Genomic DNA, 19,126 nt, shown 5'->3' on the forward strand with positions numbered 1-19,126 from the left:
GCCCCTCCGGCGGAGCGACCTCAGGCTTCAGAAAAATGTTGTTTAGTTCATAAAAGGATCTGAAGTATTGCCAGTTCGGAGGGCTGCGCTGTCAGCTTGCCGTTCTTTCATCCCCTTTACTACCTGTCACCAGTTTCGCTGGTATACAGCATATTTATGGTAACTTAGTAACTAAATAAGAAAAGGGAAGAAAAAAAAAAGATCAGAATTCTGCCAAAATCACCGATTACACTTACAGATGTTTCAGTACAGACCTTTACAGAAGTGTAGGCACTGCACATACTGAAGTTAATACATCCTCTGGAAGCTGTGGTTCCAGAGTTGAAGGGGGACGCGTTAATTGCTAAAAGGCCCAACTTCCCTTCCCCTTCCCACCCTAAAACAGAAGAGCAGTAGCTCTTCTGGGCTCTGAGAAGTCAGCCTAATGAGCTTCTAAGGCTACTCCCCTGAAGAATTTTAATGTCACTTCGTCAAACCTGCCTGAAAATGCAGTGGAAAAAAGTTGCTGAACTTTGATGAAACAGGAGCGTGGTCCTGGGAAAAGTACTGGTGAAAAATCCCCAGTACCTGGGGAAAAATCCCTGTGCTTACTGCATACGGCACACGGTTTCGTAAGAATTATATGCACGGTGTGAGTGGGCGGAAGAGTGGCAGGGACACCTAGACAATAATAGAGTCATTAAAATACTCGGTGATAATCTCGAACAACCGACTTGTGTGTTGAAATTTAATTATGAAAATAGTTATTTCATGTCTTAATCTAAAATCCCTCCATCAGTTACTTTAAATTGAACCAGCGTTGCACACATACTACTCTGTATTGTACTTTTTGTTCTATTAAAAAGGTGTTACATGAAACCTGTCAAGCTGTGTGTTGTTCCCAGTGTTTAACTTTCAAATATGTGAGCACAGATAGGGTAACTTTACTTCCTCAGCATGAGATCAGTTTAGTGATGAAATTGTCTGCTTCTCGCTCTCTCAAAGCTTTCGTTCTCCAATTTACTGTATCACAATGAAGCAAGAACCACTTCTTAAATGCAGACCATTTTCTGTGTGATGTAAATCTATATAATCCTTTTACAAATGGTTCTATCTTACTTGATTCGTGATACATACATTCATGATACAGCTTAAGAAATTTAAGGGGGGAGAAAAGGGACATACATTGTGCCTCTTATAAAAAAGGTCTTTTTTTGTGTGTCTGCATTAGCTGGTGGTACAGATCTTGAGATCTGCTGTGATGATCCCTCGGGTGAGCAGGGCTCCGTGCTGTTTAAAGCTCCCTCTGGAGAGGATGCTGGCAGGACGACGGTTCCTGTGAGCAGTACAGTGACTGTGTATGCCTGGCTGGTGCTGGAGGAGCATGAGCGGCTGTAACCTCCCTTCCTGCTGCCATACAGCCTGTTTCTGAGGGTACAGCGAAGTCTCTTGAGTATGCAGCTCCTCTGTGCTCTGATCATGCTCCCAGGTTGCACAGGGAGCTGTGCTGGCAGATGATTATCTGATGGGACAGCAGGCCTGGTCTTGACAGTGGCTGTCGGGCTCTTCCAGAAGAGCAGTCTGGGCAAATCCTACAGAAAGCGTGCTCCGGGAAGCCCGTACTTGCAAGGGGTAGCTCTGCTGCTAAGTGGTTCCTCCACCACCACGTCCAGAGTCCTCACATCCTGGCGCTGCAGTGGCAGTGAAGCATTTCTACGGCTGCTCTGCACACAGTTTGTCCTTCGTGGCTCACGGGAAGGATATTTGGGCCGGGGCCTGCTCAGGCCGGGTGGTGAAAGGATGCCAATTTAGCTCTCGGTACTGCACCAAGCAGTGGGGCCATCTAGTGACGAGCTTTACTTTTATACAGCCTTTGCCCTGTGGGCTGGAGAAAAATGCTTACGCTACTGCATCCAGGAATGTCTGCCAAAGGCTTGTTTATTTCTCAGTACCACGTAATTTCCTGGAGAAACCATACAGAACAGGAATTAATTTACCCTTTCTGAAAACATGAGCTTTTCTTTTAGTGCTGAGTTCTTAACTCTTTACATTTTCTTCTAACTCCTTTTCCTTCATTACACCCACCTTCTTTCTCATTTGCCAGACATGTTTGAGAAAACAAGCCTTTAAGCAAAATGTGTAAAATTTTCCCATCCTCTCCAACTGAAATATTTTATTACTTTGGTGGTGTTGAAAAGTTTTCTTAGACTTACTTTCATTAGACAGTGTAAAAACCTTCAAAATTAACTATTTCAGTCTTAAGTTCTAAGGCTGTCACAGACAGCAAGCAATTTACAGTAAACTTTTTCCCCGCTTTCATTTAATTCTCTCCATTTCCTCACCGCTGCAGAGTTGCAATGACTCTCTGAATATTTGTGATTAACTTGGTTGCTCAATGAAGCAGGGTCGATCTGGGTTATTTGATGTTTTTTCATAAATCTACGGAATGCAAGAGGAACAGCTGTGCTGCCTCACAGTAAAAGCCTGCCTAGTCCGTTCATCCCTAGCTGTCAAGAGCTGCACAAGCTGGATGTGGAGAGCAGGGAGCAAAGTCTTGGCCCTCCTTTGAAGAGCCACTGTTCCCCTGGCCGTGTGTGCCCTGCCTGCTCTGCAGAGGCAGGTGGCAGTGCTGGCGGACCACTTGCTCGCTGCAGGGCCAGAAGGAGTACCAGGATCGTGCCCAGCATCTGCATTTGGTCATACGTAACAGCGAGGATCTTGTCAGGATTGCTCAGGCTGGAGTTCTGCTCGACATTCAGGCCTTGATGCCTCCGAAGAAGGTGAGAACCACGAAGCTGAGGTTAAGCGAGATTGTCAAAGTCTCAGATCGATTTTTTTGGCAAGTAAGAATTGGCCCTTAAAGCGGGGAAAGGGAAACCTAGCAACTGTCCCCTCTCTCTGCTTCTTGTGTCTCTAAGAGGAACACCACTGGGATGCACTGGCTCCTTGGATTATATATATTTTTTTTATTTGTGATTTTCACATTAAAATGAGGATTAAAAATATGTGAAAGTTGGATGGATGGTTTTGCAAATTAAGAGATTTTTCTGAGCATAGTATCACTGTTCAACAAAAATTGCAAATGCTAATTACAAAGATTAGGTATTGACAGCACAATGAAAATTATACATGTCCAACTTTTGATCTATGGTGGTTTTAGGTCAAAACAGTCATTTAGCAAAAGCATGTTGACTGTCAGTTCCTTCACCTAGTATATTGGCTCATCCCTCTGCTTTTCTATCCTTTCCCTTATTCCAGCTGTTATCTGTTGTTTCTGTAAAGCTATCCTAAGTGCAGTGCTGTATCAGTCAGAGTGACAGTAATTCTTGTGATGCTTGGGAGCTGGAATTGTTCAGAATTTCTCCAAAAATAGCCCCAGTGCTGTGATCCAAAGGGAAGACGTGAGAAGTTTTAAACCCAAGAAGGGATTCTGAATGCGTATCTTTGCTTGGATCTCTCGGGGAGCCTCAGAGGAAGACTTCCAGCCAAGTTTCTGGATATTCACTGTTTTCAAAGGCCTCATGAATAAAAATGATAAGTAACTGCTTTCCCAGGTGATCCCTGCCTCAGTGCAGATTCTGGTGCATACAAAATAAAGGCTTTCAGAGAATATGCCGTAGCCTACAGAAGAAGTGTTGTTTCTCTATCATGTAAGTGACAAATAGCTCTGTTTTGACTTTCTGGTAACTTCCATTGTGCCCAGCTGAGGAGAATATAAGCTCTCTAGAGCATCGTATGACAATGATATTCCAAGGCTAGGGACAAAGCAGAGAAATGTAGTGGAACATAAATAAAATACAGTCAGTCTTTTTGAAGTGTTGTAAAACAGGGAAAAAACAAAAAAACAAACAAACAAAAAAAGTCTGCAGCTTGATCACTGTATGAGTGGGGACTGAAACTGGCTGATGGAATGTGCAGGGACTGGAGTCAGCAGAAAAGGTGCTCCTTGCCAGTCTTACATTCCCAAGTCCAAAGTCCTTTATATATAAGCAACACGCACATGCACACACACAGTTGAAATGTACATCTCGGGCTACTGATTCCTGCTACCTATTCTCTGTGATAAAGAGGTCACACTACTGCTACTTCCCTGCTTCTGCTGGATGCCCATCACTTGTTTTTAATTCCAGCTGGCAAGTTGTGATAGTTGTAGCCAAACCTTTGTGTTCCCTCATACCTCCTTTTCACACTAGTTTTAAACAGAAGTATTGCCAGACACCATGATTCTTCAATGTTTATAAATAAAATGCAAAAATAAACAAATTTTAAGGTATTTTTAGTCAGAAGAGACTGAGCCCTCCAGTTTTTCAAACACATGTAATTAATTCTGCTAAGCCAGAGTCCACAGCACATGCTGAATTAGCGTGTATCTCTTTGACAGTGTGCTTGTACAAATAAGGAAGAAAATGAAATCTGTTCAATGCTTGGCCAAAGGCCTAAAACAGTATTTTAAAACATATCCAGAAAACAGGAAGGAGCGTATTTAGTCAGGTGTTTGGCACACAAAGTAAGCTGTTATCAGCTTTCTTATTAGCTGATGCTTACAAAAGGTTTGTTGGCTGGTGAACCAATTTCAAAACCAACATGCTTCTTGCGGGCTGGTAGGATGTCAACAGTATAAAACGTGTCGCTTTAGAAATTATTAGCTCACAGCTAAGGAAGAGGAATTTGACAGAGGGAAAAAAATGTCAGTGCCTGTTAGATACAATCCTAAGTCAACGCTCAAGTTACTCGCATCTGATGCCAGCTCTATTTTAGCAAGTACTAAGGCAGCGCTTGCAGTCCTTATTTAACACCCAGTCAATTGACTATGTTAGACAAAGGCTGTAAATTATTGTGAAATGCTGCCTTTCAACTCCCAAGGAGATATACAGACAACACTCATAAGCAAAACAAAAGATAACTAAACTACCAAAAAAGTATTTCAATATTTAGATTGTACTGATCTGTTCTCTCTGGTGACCAGCGATAGGACCTGACGGAATGGAGTCAAGCTGTGACAGGGGAGGTTCAGGCTGGATGTCAGGAAGAGGTTCTTCACCCAGAGGGTTGTCACACACTGGAACAGGCTCCCCAGGGACGTAGTCACGGCACCAAGCCTGTCGGAGTTTAAGAAGCATTTGGACTGTGCTCTTAGACATATGGTCTGAATTTTTGGGTAGCCCTGTGTGGAGCCAGGAGTTGGACATTATCATTTTGTGGGTCCCTTCCAACTCGGGATATTCTGTGATTCTGTGATTCTTTGATTTTATTTAGAGAGGTTTTGCTCACTGATACCTTAAAATAGTCAAAGTGAGGAAATTACAGGTTAAAGATGAAATAAGCCTTGCAAAATTGAGCAGTGACAGCTGACAAGAATGCTAAAGTGAATGGTGCTGTCATGCACCGTCTGCTTCTGTAGGTGCACATATTCAAGTTTGACTCTACCTGTCTAATTCTGTACTGTTTTTAACTGCCTTTCAAGCTTTGTCAAAGGACAAGACTGGTTTACAAAGGGAATAAATCACCACTGTATGGTAAAGGAAGCTGCATGAGCAAGCTGTTGGGATTTTCCAGGAGGCATTTTGATTTCCTGTTCTCCTGTTAATCATGTGCTTCCAAAGAACATGTAAACATCTTCTGTTAGAGTTACTAGAATCACAGAATATCCTGATCTGGAAGGGACCCACAAGGATCACTGAGTCCAACTCCTGGCTCCACACAGGACCACCCAAAAATCAGACCACATGTCTGAGAGCGTTGTCCAAACGCTTCTTAAACTCTCCTACAGGCTCAGTGCCGTGACCCCTGCCCTGGGGAGCCTGTCCCAGTGCCCGACCACCCTCTGGGTGCAGAACCTTTCCCTAACCCCCAGCCTGACCCTCCCCTGTCCCAGCCCCATGCCGTTCCCTCGGGTCCTGTCGCTGTCCCCAGAGAGCAGAGCTCAGCACCTGCCCCTCCGCTCCCCTCGTGAGGGAGCTGCAGGCCGCCATGAGGCCTCCCCTCAGCCTGCTCTGCTCTGGGCTGAGCAAACCAAGGGACCTCAGCTGCTCCTCATACGTCTTGTCCTCCAGACCTTTCGCCATCTTTGTAGCCCTCCTTTGAACACTCTCTAATAGTTTTATGTCCTTCTTATACTGTGGCACCCAAAACTGCACACAGTACTTGAGGTGAGGCCGCACCAGCGCAGAGCAGAGCGGGACAATCCCTTTCCTCAACCAGCTAACAATGCTGTGCCTGATGCATCCCAGATGTGGCCCACGGTGTGCCAGGGCACGCTGGTGACTCGTGTTCAACTTGTCATCAACCAAAATCCCCAGATCCCTTCCTGCAGTGCTGCTCTCCAGCCTCTTGTCCCCCAGCCAGGTTTTTGCATATATAGCATATATTTTGAATAATACAGCCAGGGTTGCCCCATCCCAGGTGCAGAATCTGGCACTTGCTCTTGTTAAGATTTCACACAGTTGGCGATGCACCCTAATTTGTCAAGATCTTTCTGCAAGGCCCCTCTACCCTTCAGGGAGCCAGTGGCTCCTCCTAGTTTGGTGTCATCTGCAACCTTAGCGTACATTTGAATCCGGCATCCAAGTCATTTATGAGAACATTAAAGAGAACTGGCCCCAAAACGGAGCCCTGCAGAACGCCACTAATGACTGTCCGCCAGCCTGATGCAATCCCATTTACGATAACCCTTTAAGCCTGACCTGGGCTCAAAGTTTGAATGACATTAATTCAGACCGCATGACCCCTTAAGCCCTGTGATGCAACACCTATTATGCACAATCTGTTTTCTAGGGAACATTACATATTTTGGCCTGAAAACTTCCCTTGGCAATAATCATTTCTGTATTGCCAAAATTTGTAATGCTAATTATTTTTTTAAAAGGTCTAGTGCGAGTATTGCCAAAGGATGTGGTACCCCAGCAGCCTGCGTGCTTTGTCTGCCCTCAGCAACCGAGTTCACTCCTGCAGGAAACGAGCGGTCCCAGGGAACGCCACGTACAGGCCCACGAACTGGAGGGAGAAAACAGGAAGCTCAGCCGTGTGCTGCCACTTTTAGTCTTCACAACAAGTTTCCTAATGTAATATATCAAAGGTTTAGGAAAACAGCGATCTCTGAGTCAACAGCTATGAGCTGCATGGAGTTGTTTTCCAGTATTCCTCTTCGACGTTTTGTAATAACTTATTTGCAAGCTGCATTTACCGATTTCTCTTTTTGTCTGCGTTGTTCCTGGCATTTGTAATCCTGTTTCTGAGTTCACAGAGATTGCTGCTGTCATAATGAATCATTTCTCCGTGAACTAGAAGGATATCTAAAAGCGACAGCAGTGTTTGAAAAATGAAAGGAGCAGACCAAAATAGGAGCACGGGTACACAGACAATACCAATGGCAGATTAACTGCTGCTGTCCAAAACATCTCTGCCTCTATTTTCATTGTTACTCACCTGTTATTTGGACTTCCATTGTCTGAATGCCTTCAGTGGAGTAAGAGCTATTCATTGCTAGCTGAAACTCCCCAGGAATGTATCAGGTAATATATTAGTATCATTACCAACAAGAAAAAGCCATGGACATGAGAAACATTTGACAAGATTCAAAATATTTTCCATCTTTCAGAACAAATACTAAGCAGAATACTAAGGCCCTGATGTCCTGTTCCAGGATGGGGCCCATTTCATTCCTTAACGTACACTGGTGATCTTAGAAACGAGCATGCAATCTAAAGATAGTTCTTAGATCAGTAGCGAAACAGATCCGTACTTCCACGTCTGTGTACACCACCTCTGTGACATCAGTTAGTTGCTAAGCCAGTGTATTCAGCTGACTCCATTTTGTGAAACGCTTGTTATGCGATCAGTGTGTGAGAATGTTTTATTTGCTTAGATGCAGATTGAAAGAACAGAAACAAGCATATCCTGAGTGGTCAAATCTCTGCGTTTAACGAGTATCACCAGCAACAGAGGGGAAAGGAAAAAAAAAAAAAAGGCAAGTATACACTGGCAGCACTTCACGCAGACAGATTCCTCTCTGGATTTTTCTCATGCAGCTGCAGTCAGGCTTTGGCTTCAGTTTGACCCTTGTGGATGTAGCCTTAGAACAGGGTAAATGGGTCGCGTAGAATAAATCACTGCTTTTCAGCGGTGCTTTGCGGGGTGTTATATATCACTGCAGATTTAAGGCTATTAAATGTGTGCATCAGCCTGTGAAAATAGTCTTTCATCATAAGCCTACTCTAGCACAGTTTGAAGACCCATTACACATGAACCCCAAGGGAGAACAGATTGATTCCAAAAATTTGACTGCAAAATGCTAAGTTTAAGTCATCAGAATCTTAAACTGCTTCAATGACCAAAGTTATTTTTATTTTTGGAAGTGGATTATTGATGACACATCCCTCCAGCCCTCGGCACGCAACCTCAGCTGTCTGAACATTCCTAGCTACAAAATGCATCTGATGCTCTTATATGGTCTCTTGGCAGGGCTTGTTATTGACCTTCCAGTGGTTAAGGATAAATCCTTAAGGATAAATCCAGTGGTTAAGGATAAATAAGGATAAATCAACATCCCCATGGGCAAGTTGACTAGTCTCCTATATTACAATATGGGTAACAGGGAAACCTGGCCATGGAAGGTCAGCATTATTTGAACATCCTTGGAAATTCTTCCTCAGTAACGTATCTTCCTTTATGGGTATCCTTACACTTAATGCAGTTCCCCATGACCAGCCCCTAATCAGCAGAAGTGGCCAACAGCACAAGGTCCACACACAGCAACAAGGAACAGAACAGCTACGTTCCCCATTTCAGCTGGCTCTTGAAAAATTAAGGGCAGTAGCACAGAAGATTTTGAAATAAACTTCCTCTCGAGAAGGATACCAGATTCTCTTTAGCGTGATTTACAATTTAATAATCACTAATTCTAAACTTATTTCCAGCATGGAAAATCCAGATGGTTTATCTGCTGGTTATTCAGTGTAACATACCAGCACCTAAAATTTATTGAGATGATTTACTAATCATCATGAAGAGAATAGTTCAGAGGCCCAGTGTTTGTAACAGGTTAAAATCTTAACCTCCCAGTCTTAGTCCATTTAGCTGTTCAAAGAAAAAAAGACTTAACATTTATCCTTAATGCAGGCTGCTTGCATGTTCACACACAATATTGAATTGCAGAAACGCTACAAGAACAGTAAAGAAGTAAGAGTGTAACTGCTCCTCAACTTAATGGCACATAGTGACATTTCAACAATTTCATGTTTCCTAAATCTCAACAGTTCTGTGACAAGGGTGTTGTAGGTGAGAATTTTGACATGAACTGCCTTCTTAAACTCATCTGTCAGGTATTCCAGGGAAAGACTACGATAGTAACCATACTGAAGAGCATAGAGAGAGTTTAAAAGCAACCTTTTGAGAATAGGAACAGGTGGGGCAGTCTGAAGTACTACACTGAAGACCACACTCTGAGTAGGAGGGAAAAAAAGGAAGAAAAATTGAGACAAAACAAAAATAGGAAAGTAATGGTTGAAAACCAACTTTAATTAAACCCAGAAGTAAAAGAAACCACGAAGGAATGAACAAAGTATGCTTATTGTGTGTAAAATCAACTGATTTATAAAGCTTTAAAGAAACCAAGTCTTTCGTGACTCTACACAGGAAGTTAGACAAACACTACTCTTTTTTTTGTAGAGTATTTGCATCCTGGGGCACTTCATGTTGGCCCAATCTTCTCACACGCTTTAGCTAAAGTAAGATTCCTATTCTTTTGGGTCTCACATGGAATAGCTCAGGGCATGGTTTCTGGTTAACAGGTCATCTCTTGGATGGATAAATATGTAGGCAAGATGGATTCCTCTTATGCTTTTTTAGCTTGTATGAGCTAAGAGCAGGAGACATATGGAAGGATGTAATTATTCTGAGAACTGAGTAGGAACTTTCTCTTGGTATTCAAGAGACCAGGATCAACACAGCTGTTTTTGTATGAATGAATCTTGTTTGTGTAAAAGCCATTTCATCAATATCAGGTAGATGAATAAAACATCATTTGAGTAGTGAGAGTGGTTTTACCACACATAGGGTTTACCAAGTTAATTCTCAGAACTTTTTTGCTGTTATTCTCCCATGCAAATGCCATTAAGCTGCAGAACAAAATTTATGGACGTTTTCTGGACAAGTATTGCTATTGCTCTGGACAAGTATTGCTATTGCCAGCACAGACACTTTCACCCCATAGGTGCCTTTGCATGAGCTTCCTTCAACAGAAGGAAAAAATATGCCTAATTCCCACTTATTGCCAGTAGAAAAAAAAACAGGAATGCAAACTTGGGAACACAAACATTGACAAAAATATTGCTGAAAAACTATCAATAGAAAAAGGAAATAAAAACTAAGCAAGATATCTGCCTCTAGGCAAGAATCATAAATGCTCCCTGCTGGCAATTAGGCAATTCTAAGTCTTCCCTGAAGATTTCTTGGGCTAACTACTTATGCCAGTCATATTCCACTTGGAAAAACTGATATAACAGATTTACACAGCTCCATTTTTAAAGACACCAGCATGTACTGCTAGGAGCATTTCATAACTATGCAACAGAGAACAATACATCATGAGTTTGAGCTTGATTTGCAACTGCAAATAAAATACAATTAAGACCCGCCTTTGTAAATGCATAATAGAAATTCCCCTCTCCACAAAAGAATGAGATATTTTAATCTATATAGCAAACTTTATTTCAAAATGGCATTTGTTACAAAAAGTGTAAAAATCCAGCTAAACCAGAAACATTGAGATTATTTTCATGGACTTTAAAGTCCACTGATCTTTGTCCCCATATGCTTTTCCTCAATATGTTCCCCACTTCCAGTCTGATTACACAGGTGCAGATGTGCCTAAATGGCCTGGAATAGATAAATACATAAAGAAAGGCAAAAGCTGTAAAGCTAAATGCATGCAACAACTTCTACCCTCAAAAACAAACGTAAGTGTGAAGTAGAAATAATCTGCAGGTATCCAAAGATTTGCTCAGTCATCCTTGTCTTTTGCTCCATGTTTAAGGATGCGTGTGAACTCAATGTAGTTGAAATTCCCCTTCTTGTCGATCGGTGCCTCTCTGTAGAGCTCATCTACCTCCTCGTCTGTGAACCTGTCTCCCATTGTCGTCAGCAGCTCTCGCAGGTAGTCCTCTTGAATAAACCCTACAGTGTGTTGTAAGGGAACAAGAAAAAACCTTTTACATTTGTCTGCTAACTGCTGGATAATAATTTTGCTTTAATTCTTTGTTTTAATAAAAAAGAGCTAATCTTTTTTTTTTGGCACATGAAAAAGCCTATTACCGTAACATACAAATAATTACAAGCAATCAATCAAGTCAAGCTTCTTAGTTAATTTGCATGGTCTCGCTACTTCAAGTAAAGGTCACTGTATGACCTGCCTTTGTAAGAAGTTTGTCAGTGTCCATATGCTATCTTCCTTCATAATAGGACTGAACTCCCAGTAGCACCGAGAGCCTTTTAACAACTGTGTATTTTATACAAAAGGGATCCATTTGTCTTGAATATTCCTAATGAAAAAAATCACTTAAAATGGAACTTTACTATCAATGCTCAACATCTGCATGAAGCACTGGAAAGTCTGAAATATTTTAAAGACTTGAAATTCATCTTAAATCATTGGCAAAACTCACATTTACCAGACTGGTTGGAAAGAAAACATTTTTACCATTGTTTTATTAAACAGCCTTAGATAACCTGTAATTCCTTTCTTCTATCAGCAATCTAATTACCAGCTTTTTCTTGTATAAGTTTTCTTCCCTTTCAAGTGTAGCTGAACAAGTTGCTAACAAAAGAGTTCTTCATAAAAGCACACCAGCTTTGTAAACAAGGAGGATTCCCCTTATATAAGTTGCCCCTATGCTGAATTTAACGTTAGGAAAAAAAAAATAAGGGCATGGCTCCCAGTCAATATCTTCTCTTCTCCTGCCGTGAAAAACAAATGAAGAACTAGAAGTTTGGGATTAAGTTTTCCATTGTTTAAAAGAAGCTATTTTCAGCTGCTGAGGAAATACACCGTAATTTCTGGCTTGCAGAAATCAGAATTTTCAGAGTTCAAATTCATCACAATGTCCATGAATAGAAGTATTTATGGTTACAAAAATAAGTAAGAGCAATACACATACACTGTTATTTTACCCACATACCTGTTGCTTCCTCGTCAAAGCAAGCAAAAGCATTCCTGATTACATCTTCTGGATCGGTGCCGTTTAACTTCTCACCAAACATTGTGAGGAACATCGTGAAATTTATGGGTCCCGGGGCCTCATTCATCATGGCATCTAGGTATTCGTCCGTGGGATTCTTTCCTACGGTGACCATAAACATACCTTAGAAAAACTTCAGTAAAATATCAGACAGATGAAAAATGACACTTTGTAAATTAAGTTTGTTAATATAATTTCACCGCATTTATTAACAGTTGGGAGTCATGGTAACAGATCCTAGAGCCCAGTGCAATGAGTTAGCAAATGTTTTGTTATTTATCTGTCGAGCTAGTAAGTCTCCCATGTATAAGTGGCAAAATTCATCCCCTGCCCCAACATTACCAAGGGAGGCAAGCATGTCATGCAGGTCCTCCTTGTCAATGAAGCCATCCCTGTTCTGATCAATCATGTTGAAGGCCTCCTTGAATTCCTGAATCTGCGACTGATCAAACATCGCAAATACATTGGAAGTGGCGCGCTGAGGGCGCTTCTTGGTGGTCTTCGTCTTTGCCCTTTTGCTAGACATGTTGGCTGTTGGCTCTACGAAAACAGAAACATACCCAAAATTTAGACATCACAAGTACTTAGCGGGAGAGATAGATAAAAGAATATTAAATTCCACGTTATAGTCAAACACAACATACAGAGTTACTTTACTGTCTCATGCTGTTTTCTTTTATCCAGACTTAGCTGGGTACTAAGCGTAATCTCCTCCATGATTCAGAGAGATAGTGCTGAAGGTCAACAGCATGCTACATTATAAAAACAAAACAAATCACAGTTCCTGAACTGAAGCTCACCCAGTGCTTGTATTTCTGATTCAGAACCCCAACTGCCTCTTCCACAAATTAAGACAATAATCTGTTTAGCAGATCAGGAGGCACTGGCGTGTAGAAGGATATGGTCTGCCAAGCTGTATAGTATTTAGCTGTTAAATGAACTTTAGCTTACTGCTTGATAACATTTGGGAGGCAAAAAATACATATTTTAGACTCTGAATAACAATGCTGAAGTAGCTGCGGTTCAGTGAGCCGACCCTAACGGAAGCCTCGGGTTTTTGTGAAGGTTTTTGAACAGTGCTGGGTTGGGGTGCTGGGAGACGAGAGATCAGCCAAACTAGTCCTACTGGAGTTCTTTCCAAGTCAACTAGGGGATTGCATGTTGGAAAGTGGAAACCGACTCTTGGGCCAAAAGCACTACATTGCTATTCTCTTACACTGCTGAACTATTAACAGAATACATATGCAAATGCCAGCACACACTTTTTTTGTAAATGAATTAAAGTCATAGAAGTGTGTTCTTAGAAGTTGTTAACTTGAAAGAAACAATCTTCAGATTGTAGAACTACTGTTTTCATAGACTCTTTACATAGCAGGTGTATATGAATTTCATTGTTTCCCTTGAGCTGTCAAACAGAAGCTAACAAGTGGTAGTTCACGTGGTAACATTAATATAATCTGGGTATAAGTGAGACTTTCAAGTTAGTGGCTTCTGTTGAGCTGGGAAAACAGATTTAGCATTTGACTATTGCCAATGGTACAAATATGAAAATCTGGTGCACTGACATGCAAACGCAAAGACCTCAGCATATGGTAGGACTTGTTTACCACTGTTTCTATAAGTCCCGTACACATCTAGGCCTTAGTTTTATGTAATGCAAATCATCCATGCTGCTATAATCCTTTCGCACGCCCAAACCAAGTGTTACCCAAAACAAATTACTTCTATCCTTGGTTTTGGGTTTTACCTTAAGCACTTGCAATAAACATCCTGAAAGAGGAGGACTTTAAGCGTCACTTATTGTCACAAGAAAGCCAACATTCTGAAATTGAGAGTTATTAACCAAGAATTGATTTTCTTACTTCCTTTTTTTCAGTTATCTCATCAAAAATGCAACGCTAATTAGAGTCACAGGCGTAATGGCTTCTCAACAGTTTGCTTGCAAGTTACTGTATTTTCTGTAAGGCTCCTGAAAATCGAGACTGCAGTCACCAACTTGGATTCATCCTTAAAGAAAGTAAAATAAGCAGAGCTGCTCCCGTAGATGACCAACCTAATGCACAGGCAAAAAGCAGTTACCTTTCTTCTTTTTGTTTTTAATTAAAGGAAAGGCATTTTACCTTGCTTTGTGTCAGATACGTGGCACGCTGTACCAAGCATCTGGATCATGAAAGGATATTCCATAGTTGCGTCCTTCTCCTCACGCCTACAAGCAGCGTTACTGATCTCCTCTGCTAATTCCACGCTTTTATATCTCCTGTTCATATACAACGTTCTTCTGACGTATAAAACGAACCATTGGGTCCTGAACTAAAAATAGCCTCCGAAATGCAACTCTGCATCATTCGGCAACGCTGAAGTTCTCGTCATTACATTCACTGACCACAAGCTATCTGAAACCTCTGGCCTCCAACAACACTTCAGCAAACAAACCTGAACTCCTGACATCCAGAAAGCCATGAAGGCAGCCGACAAAACGGGAGTTGGCTTTCAGGCTGCAGTCTGGAGCTGCGCGTGACTTCAGTCTTTCTCTTACCTCAGTAGAAACCTGTTCAACCCCGAATTGCTGATTAAAAGCTCCACTGCACAAAATAGGGTCAAATAATACCCGCTAATAATTGTTCACTGAAATAGCTCATAGACTGAAGGATACTGGCTATTCAAAGTAAACCAAAAAAAGTTTCCTTTGGATGCAGCACAGGACAGTGATCCCACGAGGCCCGGGTGCTGCTACCTCCAGTTCCCTCACGCACAGTTCCAACCTAACCCAGAAGGTAACAGAAGCAGACTGCTGCTGACTGCAGTTATGCATGGTGGGAAGAGAACCAATTGTTTTTACCTCTGTTCAAGAGATTGCCACATCAGAGTATCACGCTACAAGAGACAAAAAATGCAAACGGAACAGTAGCAATGCTTGCATGGCTGCTTTCTAAAATTTCTCTAAACCAGCTTTGGGAAGCAGCCATACAGAGCACAGAAGGCACGACTGCTGCGCTCAGACCTCTGGAGCGTCAGCATGGATAGAGAGGAGCATTTCACAAGACCGCCTTTCGGCACAAGCTCGGTGCAGCTATGCCTGAGGTAGAGCAGCACTCTGGAGAACTCCATCAGAATGAGGGTGATAAATCGGAACATGCTCAGAAAACAAAAAAAACAAGCACACCAATCCACCCAGCCTAAGAGACCAATTTGTGATAGATAAAAGTTCCAAGTGTTTATACATAAGTTATTCTGGTGCATACAGCAGTGAGCAAGAACTAGCTTCACTTGAGTCAAGTACAGGACTCACTAATTTTGGAGACAAAAGGATTTCATCCGAGATATCCACCAGATAGATAATTTTTTTAAAAAAATCATGCTATTGGAATTGAAATACATGAAGTTCAGGCTGAACATAGAAGAGTATCAGTAGATAAGCAATCACAATGGATGGCACAAGTCCTGACAGAGAGGCTTGGTTTCCACCTAACACTATGATGCACAGAAAGGTCGGGGCCTTATTCCGGAAATGGTTCAGGAACTTCTCCTGTAAGGCTGACGGTACACCTTAAGTCCCACAACACCTCCCCACTGAATCCCAGGCTGGATCTAACGCTGCCGCCGCTACACTGACATGTGTGGCCACCTCCCCGCACACACAGAATCATCTAGGTTGGAAGAGACCTCCAAGATCACTGAGTCCAACCTCTGACCTAACACTAACAAGTCCTCCACTAAACCATATCACTAAGGGCTACATCTAAATGTCTTTTAAAGACCTCCAGGGATGGTGACTCAACCACCTCCCTGGGCAGCCCACTCCAATGCCTAACAACCCTTTCGGTACAGTTCTTCCTAATATCCAACCCAAACCTCCCCTGGCGCAACTTTAGCCCATTCCCCCTCGTCCTGTCACCAGGCACGTAGGAGAACAGACCAGCCCCACCTCTCTACAGCCTCCTTTAAGGTAACTGTAGAGTGCGATAAGGTCTCCCCTGAGCCTCCTCTTCTCCAGGCTGAACAAGCCCAGCTCCCTCAGCCGCTCCTCATAAGACTTGTTCTCCAGACCCCTCACCAGCCTCGTCGCCCTTCTCTGGACTCGCTCGACCACCTCCATGTCCTTCTTGTAGCGAGGGGCCCAAAACTGAACACAGTACTCGAGGTGCGGCCTCACCAGAGCCGAGTACAGGGGGACGATCACCTCCCTGGTCCTGCTAGCTTTCCTGACACAAGCCAGGATGCTGTTGGCCTTTTTGGCCACCTGAGCACACTGCTGGCTCATATTCAGCCGACTATCAACCAATACTCCCAGGTCCTTCTCCGCCAGGCAGCTTTCCAGCCACTCATCTCCCAGCCTGTAGCTCTGCTTGGGGTTGTTGTGCCCCAGGTGCAGGACCCGGCACCTGGCCTTGTTGAACCTCATACAGTTGGCCTCAGCCCATCGGTCCAGCCTATCCAGATCCTCCTGCAGAGCCTTCCTGCCCTCGAGCAGATCGACACACGCACTTAGCTTGGTGTCATCTGCAAACTTACTGAGGGTGCTCTCGATCCCCTCATCCAGATCATTGATAAAGATATTAAAGAGAACCGGCCCCAGCACTGAGCCCTGGGGGACTCCACTAGTGACCGGCCTCCAACTGGATTCAACTCCATTCACCACGACTCTTTGGGCCCGGCTATCCAGCCAGTTTCTGACCCAACGACGCGTACCGCCGGGCCCCCGGCCCTACCCTCCCCCCCCCACTGACCGGGCGTCGGCGGAGCCCCGGCGGCGACACGGACACGGAGAGGGACCAACGGCACCAACGGCGGCAGCACCAGCACTTCCGGGCAGCGCGCGGCCGCCGCCCAACCAGCGCACGGGAAGGGAAGCGTGGGCGAGACCATCCCCGCGGAGAGCCCGGGGGAGGAAGGCCACGCGGCTCATCGCTTCTGACGGGACGCGCCGCGGCCCGAGCCCCGCTGACAGAACGCTGGCGGTAACCGAGCGCTCACTCTTCCTCTCGGCGTCCCCCTGCCCTTATCAGTGGTGCTGTGAGCGCCACGCGCCCTTTCTCAGCCCGCTCCCCCCCCGCTGGGCTCGGCTTTGGTGCAGCCCGGAGCGCTCCCCGCATTCCAGGCAGCGCCTGCCCTTGTAAGGCAACGGCGGGAGTTTCCTGCGCGAGGGGCGGGGCGCGGCGCGTCAGCCCTCCAGGCCACGCCCCCCGCCGCGCCCAACGGTCAGGGCGGGCCCGGCCCCGGGCGGTGCCTCCCTGAGAAAGATGGCGGCCGGAGCGCCGGGTGGTGCTTAAGCGAATAAATACGGCCCCAGGAAGCTTAGGGGCACTTCAGTCTACTTCACGCGTAAAGAGTGAAACACACGTTTTATGTTTTTAATTAATCTCCCTGAGCCAGCCACGCCTGCCCCCCCAATCCCTCCCGTGGTATCACATATAACCCCCGAGCACCAGCACCTCCTTCCTTTCCATCCTCCATTATGTCACAGCTGCCACAAAATTATCTTTCCTGACTATCAGTACCTCGTTTCCAAGCGACTTTTTTTTTTATTAATTAGGGTTGAAATTGTCTCAAAAGCATCATAAAGCTCAACTGTTGCCATTTTCTGACAGAAAAAAAATCAATGCTCTCTTGAATGTTCAGGGTGGTGGGGTGTTGTAGAACAGCTGGTAACTGACGCTACACGTAACAGGAATATCCTACCAGGAATATATGTACATACCTATATTTTTATGGTACTGCCCCGCCTTCCCTGGAGGTGCTCTGTTGTAACAACCAGAAGAGCTGATGTGTCTGGAAGATTGCTTTTAACGCTCGTTGATTGTCTTATCTATATAATAGTCTCAACTACATTTTTTAATCTTCATTTTTTATGTTTCTAGAGTCGGATACTTCTCCTGCTGGCATCAGCAGGAAAATTAACATATAATTTAGTAATGGGAACCTTTGCCTATGTTAGAGACTGCATTTTTATCCAACAATGAAATAAATAATATTTCATAACCACTATTTATATTTTTTCATTCAAAAATTGGTACCATGTTAACTCAGTGACCTATGTTCATTTTTGTGACTTTTTCTAAAGTAATGTTTTAGCTAACCTAGCTAAATAACGAATAATGAAAAATGTAAGAATAAATGAACAATCAAAGGCTACAGTATGTATAATGAATATGTAGGAAAGCCTATCAGAATAAGTCTTCACACCTGTTTCTATGTCTTAAGTGCCTGGATATGAGTAGTACTTACACTGTGTAGTACTCATATTAAATATTAACATAATGAGCAATATGTAATAGACTAGCCACAGAGGACTTCAGCCTGTAGTTGAAATCACTAGGGCCAAGCTTATGTCATTGCCCATTGACCTTTTAGAAGACTTTTTTTCTGAATCCTTTCCTTAATAGGGAGATGTGTGTAATCTTCTATTTTGGAAAGTAGGGTGGAATTTAGAGAGTCACTAGATCCCAATAGATCCTAGATCTATAAGAAATACAGATGACACTACTATTGACTCATGAAGAGCAATACTGTTTCCACAAACACTAATTAACCAATTATAAACAAATACATGATTTGTTTGTAACATTTTTCTCATTAGCTCTCATTAAACTTCTTCAGAATGTATGAAAGCATCACAGGTTCCACTTTACAGATGATGAAACTGAAGCACAGGTGGGCTAGACAACCAGTGATGCGTAAAGGCTAAATATGCAGCCAGGAATGTAAAATGTCTCTCAATAAGTTTAGGAGTCTACCTTCAGTGGGATTTAGAAGCTTGCACATTTCCAAAAGTCCTATGAGCTTCCGGACTTTGGACACTTCGATAACTTTAAAATCTACCTAAAAGTGACATACCTACTACTTTGTCAGAGGCCATATGTCCATAAAGGAGAGTTTTCTAGGCTGCTTGTAAACTTAGTCTTGAATATACGCTA

The 19,126-nt window shown here is 43.3% G+C and overlaps 1 protein-coding gene and 1 long non-coding RNA gene across 5 annotated transcripts in view; one reads left to right on the top strand and one right to left on the bottom strand.

Annotated features, from left to right (window-relative positions):
- The window catches only part of LOC106034949 (uncharacterized), a 59,159-nt gene extending 44,826 nt beyond the window's left edge, over positions 1 to 14,333 (top strand). The window contains exon 5 of one of the 3 annotated variants that reach the window (XR_010829625.1): positions 14,089 to 14,333. This is a non-coding gene — a long non-coding RNA (uncharacterized lncRNA). Of the gene's footprint in view, positions 1 to 7,843; positions 8,357 to 14,088 lie in introns of those variants that run through there. The other 2 variants (XR_010829623.1, XR_010829624.1) reach the window with 2 other exon arrangements.
- On the bottom strand, positions 10,663 to 17,094 carry LOC106034948 (myosin regulatory light chain 2, smooth muscle minor isoform). 2 transcript variants are annotated; one of them, XM_048058077.2, is made up of 4 exons: positions 16,940 to 17,094; positions 12,555 to 12,752; positions 12,153 to 12,314; positions 10,663 to 11,151 (listed from the first exon to the last, which is right to left on the bottom strand). In XM_048058077.2, the coding sequence occupies exons 1-4, from the start codon at positions 17,076 to 17,078 to the stop codon at positions 10,979 to 10,981; spliced, it is 672 nt and encodes a 223-aa protein (XP_047914034.2). In that variant the 5' UTR covers positions 17,079 to 17,094; the 3' UTR covers positions 10,663 to 10,978. The 2 variants fall into 2 exon arrangements, with proteins under 2 accessions (XP_047914034.2, XP_047914035.2); XM_048058078.2 differs by lacking the exon at positions 16,940 to 17,094 and adding an exon at positions 14,333 to 14,477.
- Positions 17,095 to 19,126: the final 2,032 nt, after the last annotated feature.

The sequence above is a fragment of the Anser cygnoides genome, chromosome 2 (genome assembly GCF_040182565.1).
Source record: "Anser cygnoides isolate HZ-2024a breed goose chromosome 2, Taihu_goose_T2T_genome, whole genome shotgun sequence".
NCBI classification, from domain to species: Eukaryota; Metazoa; Chordata; class Aves; order Anseriformes; family Anatidae; genus Anser; species Anser cygnoides.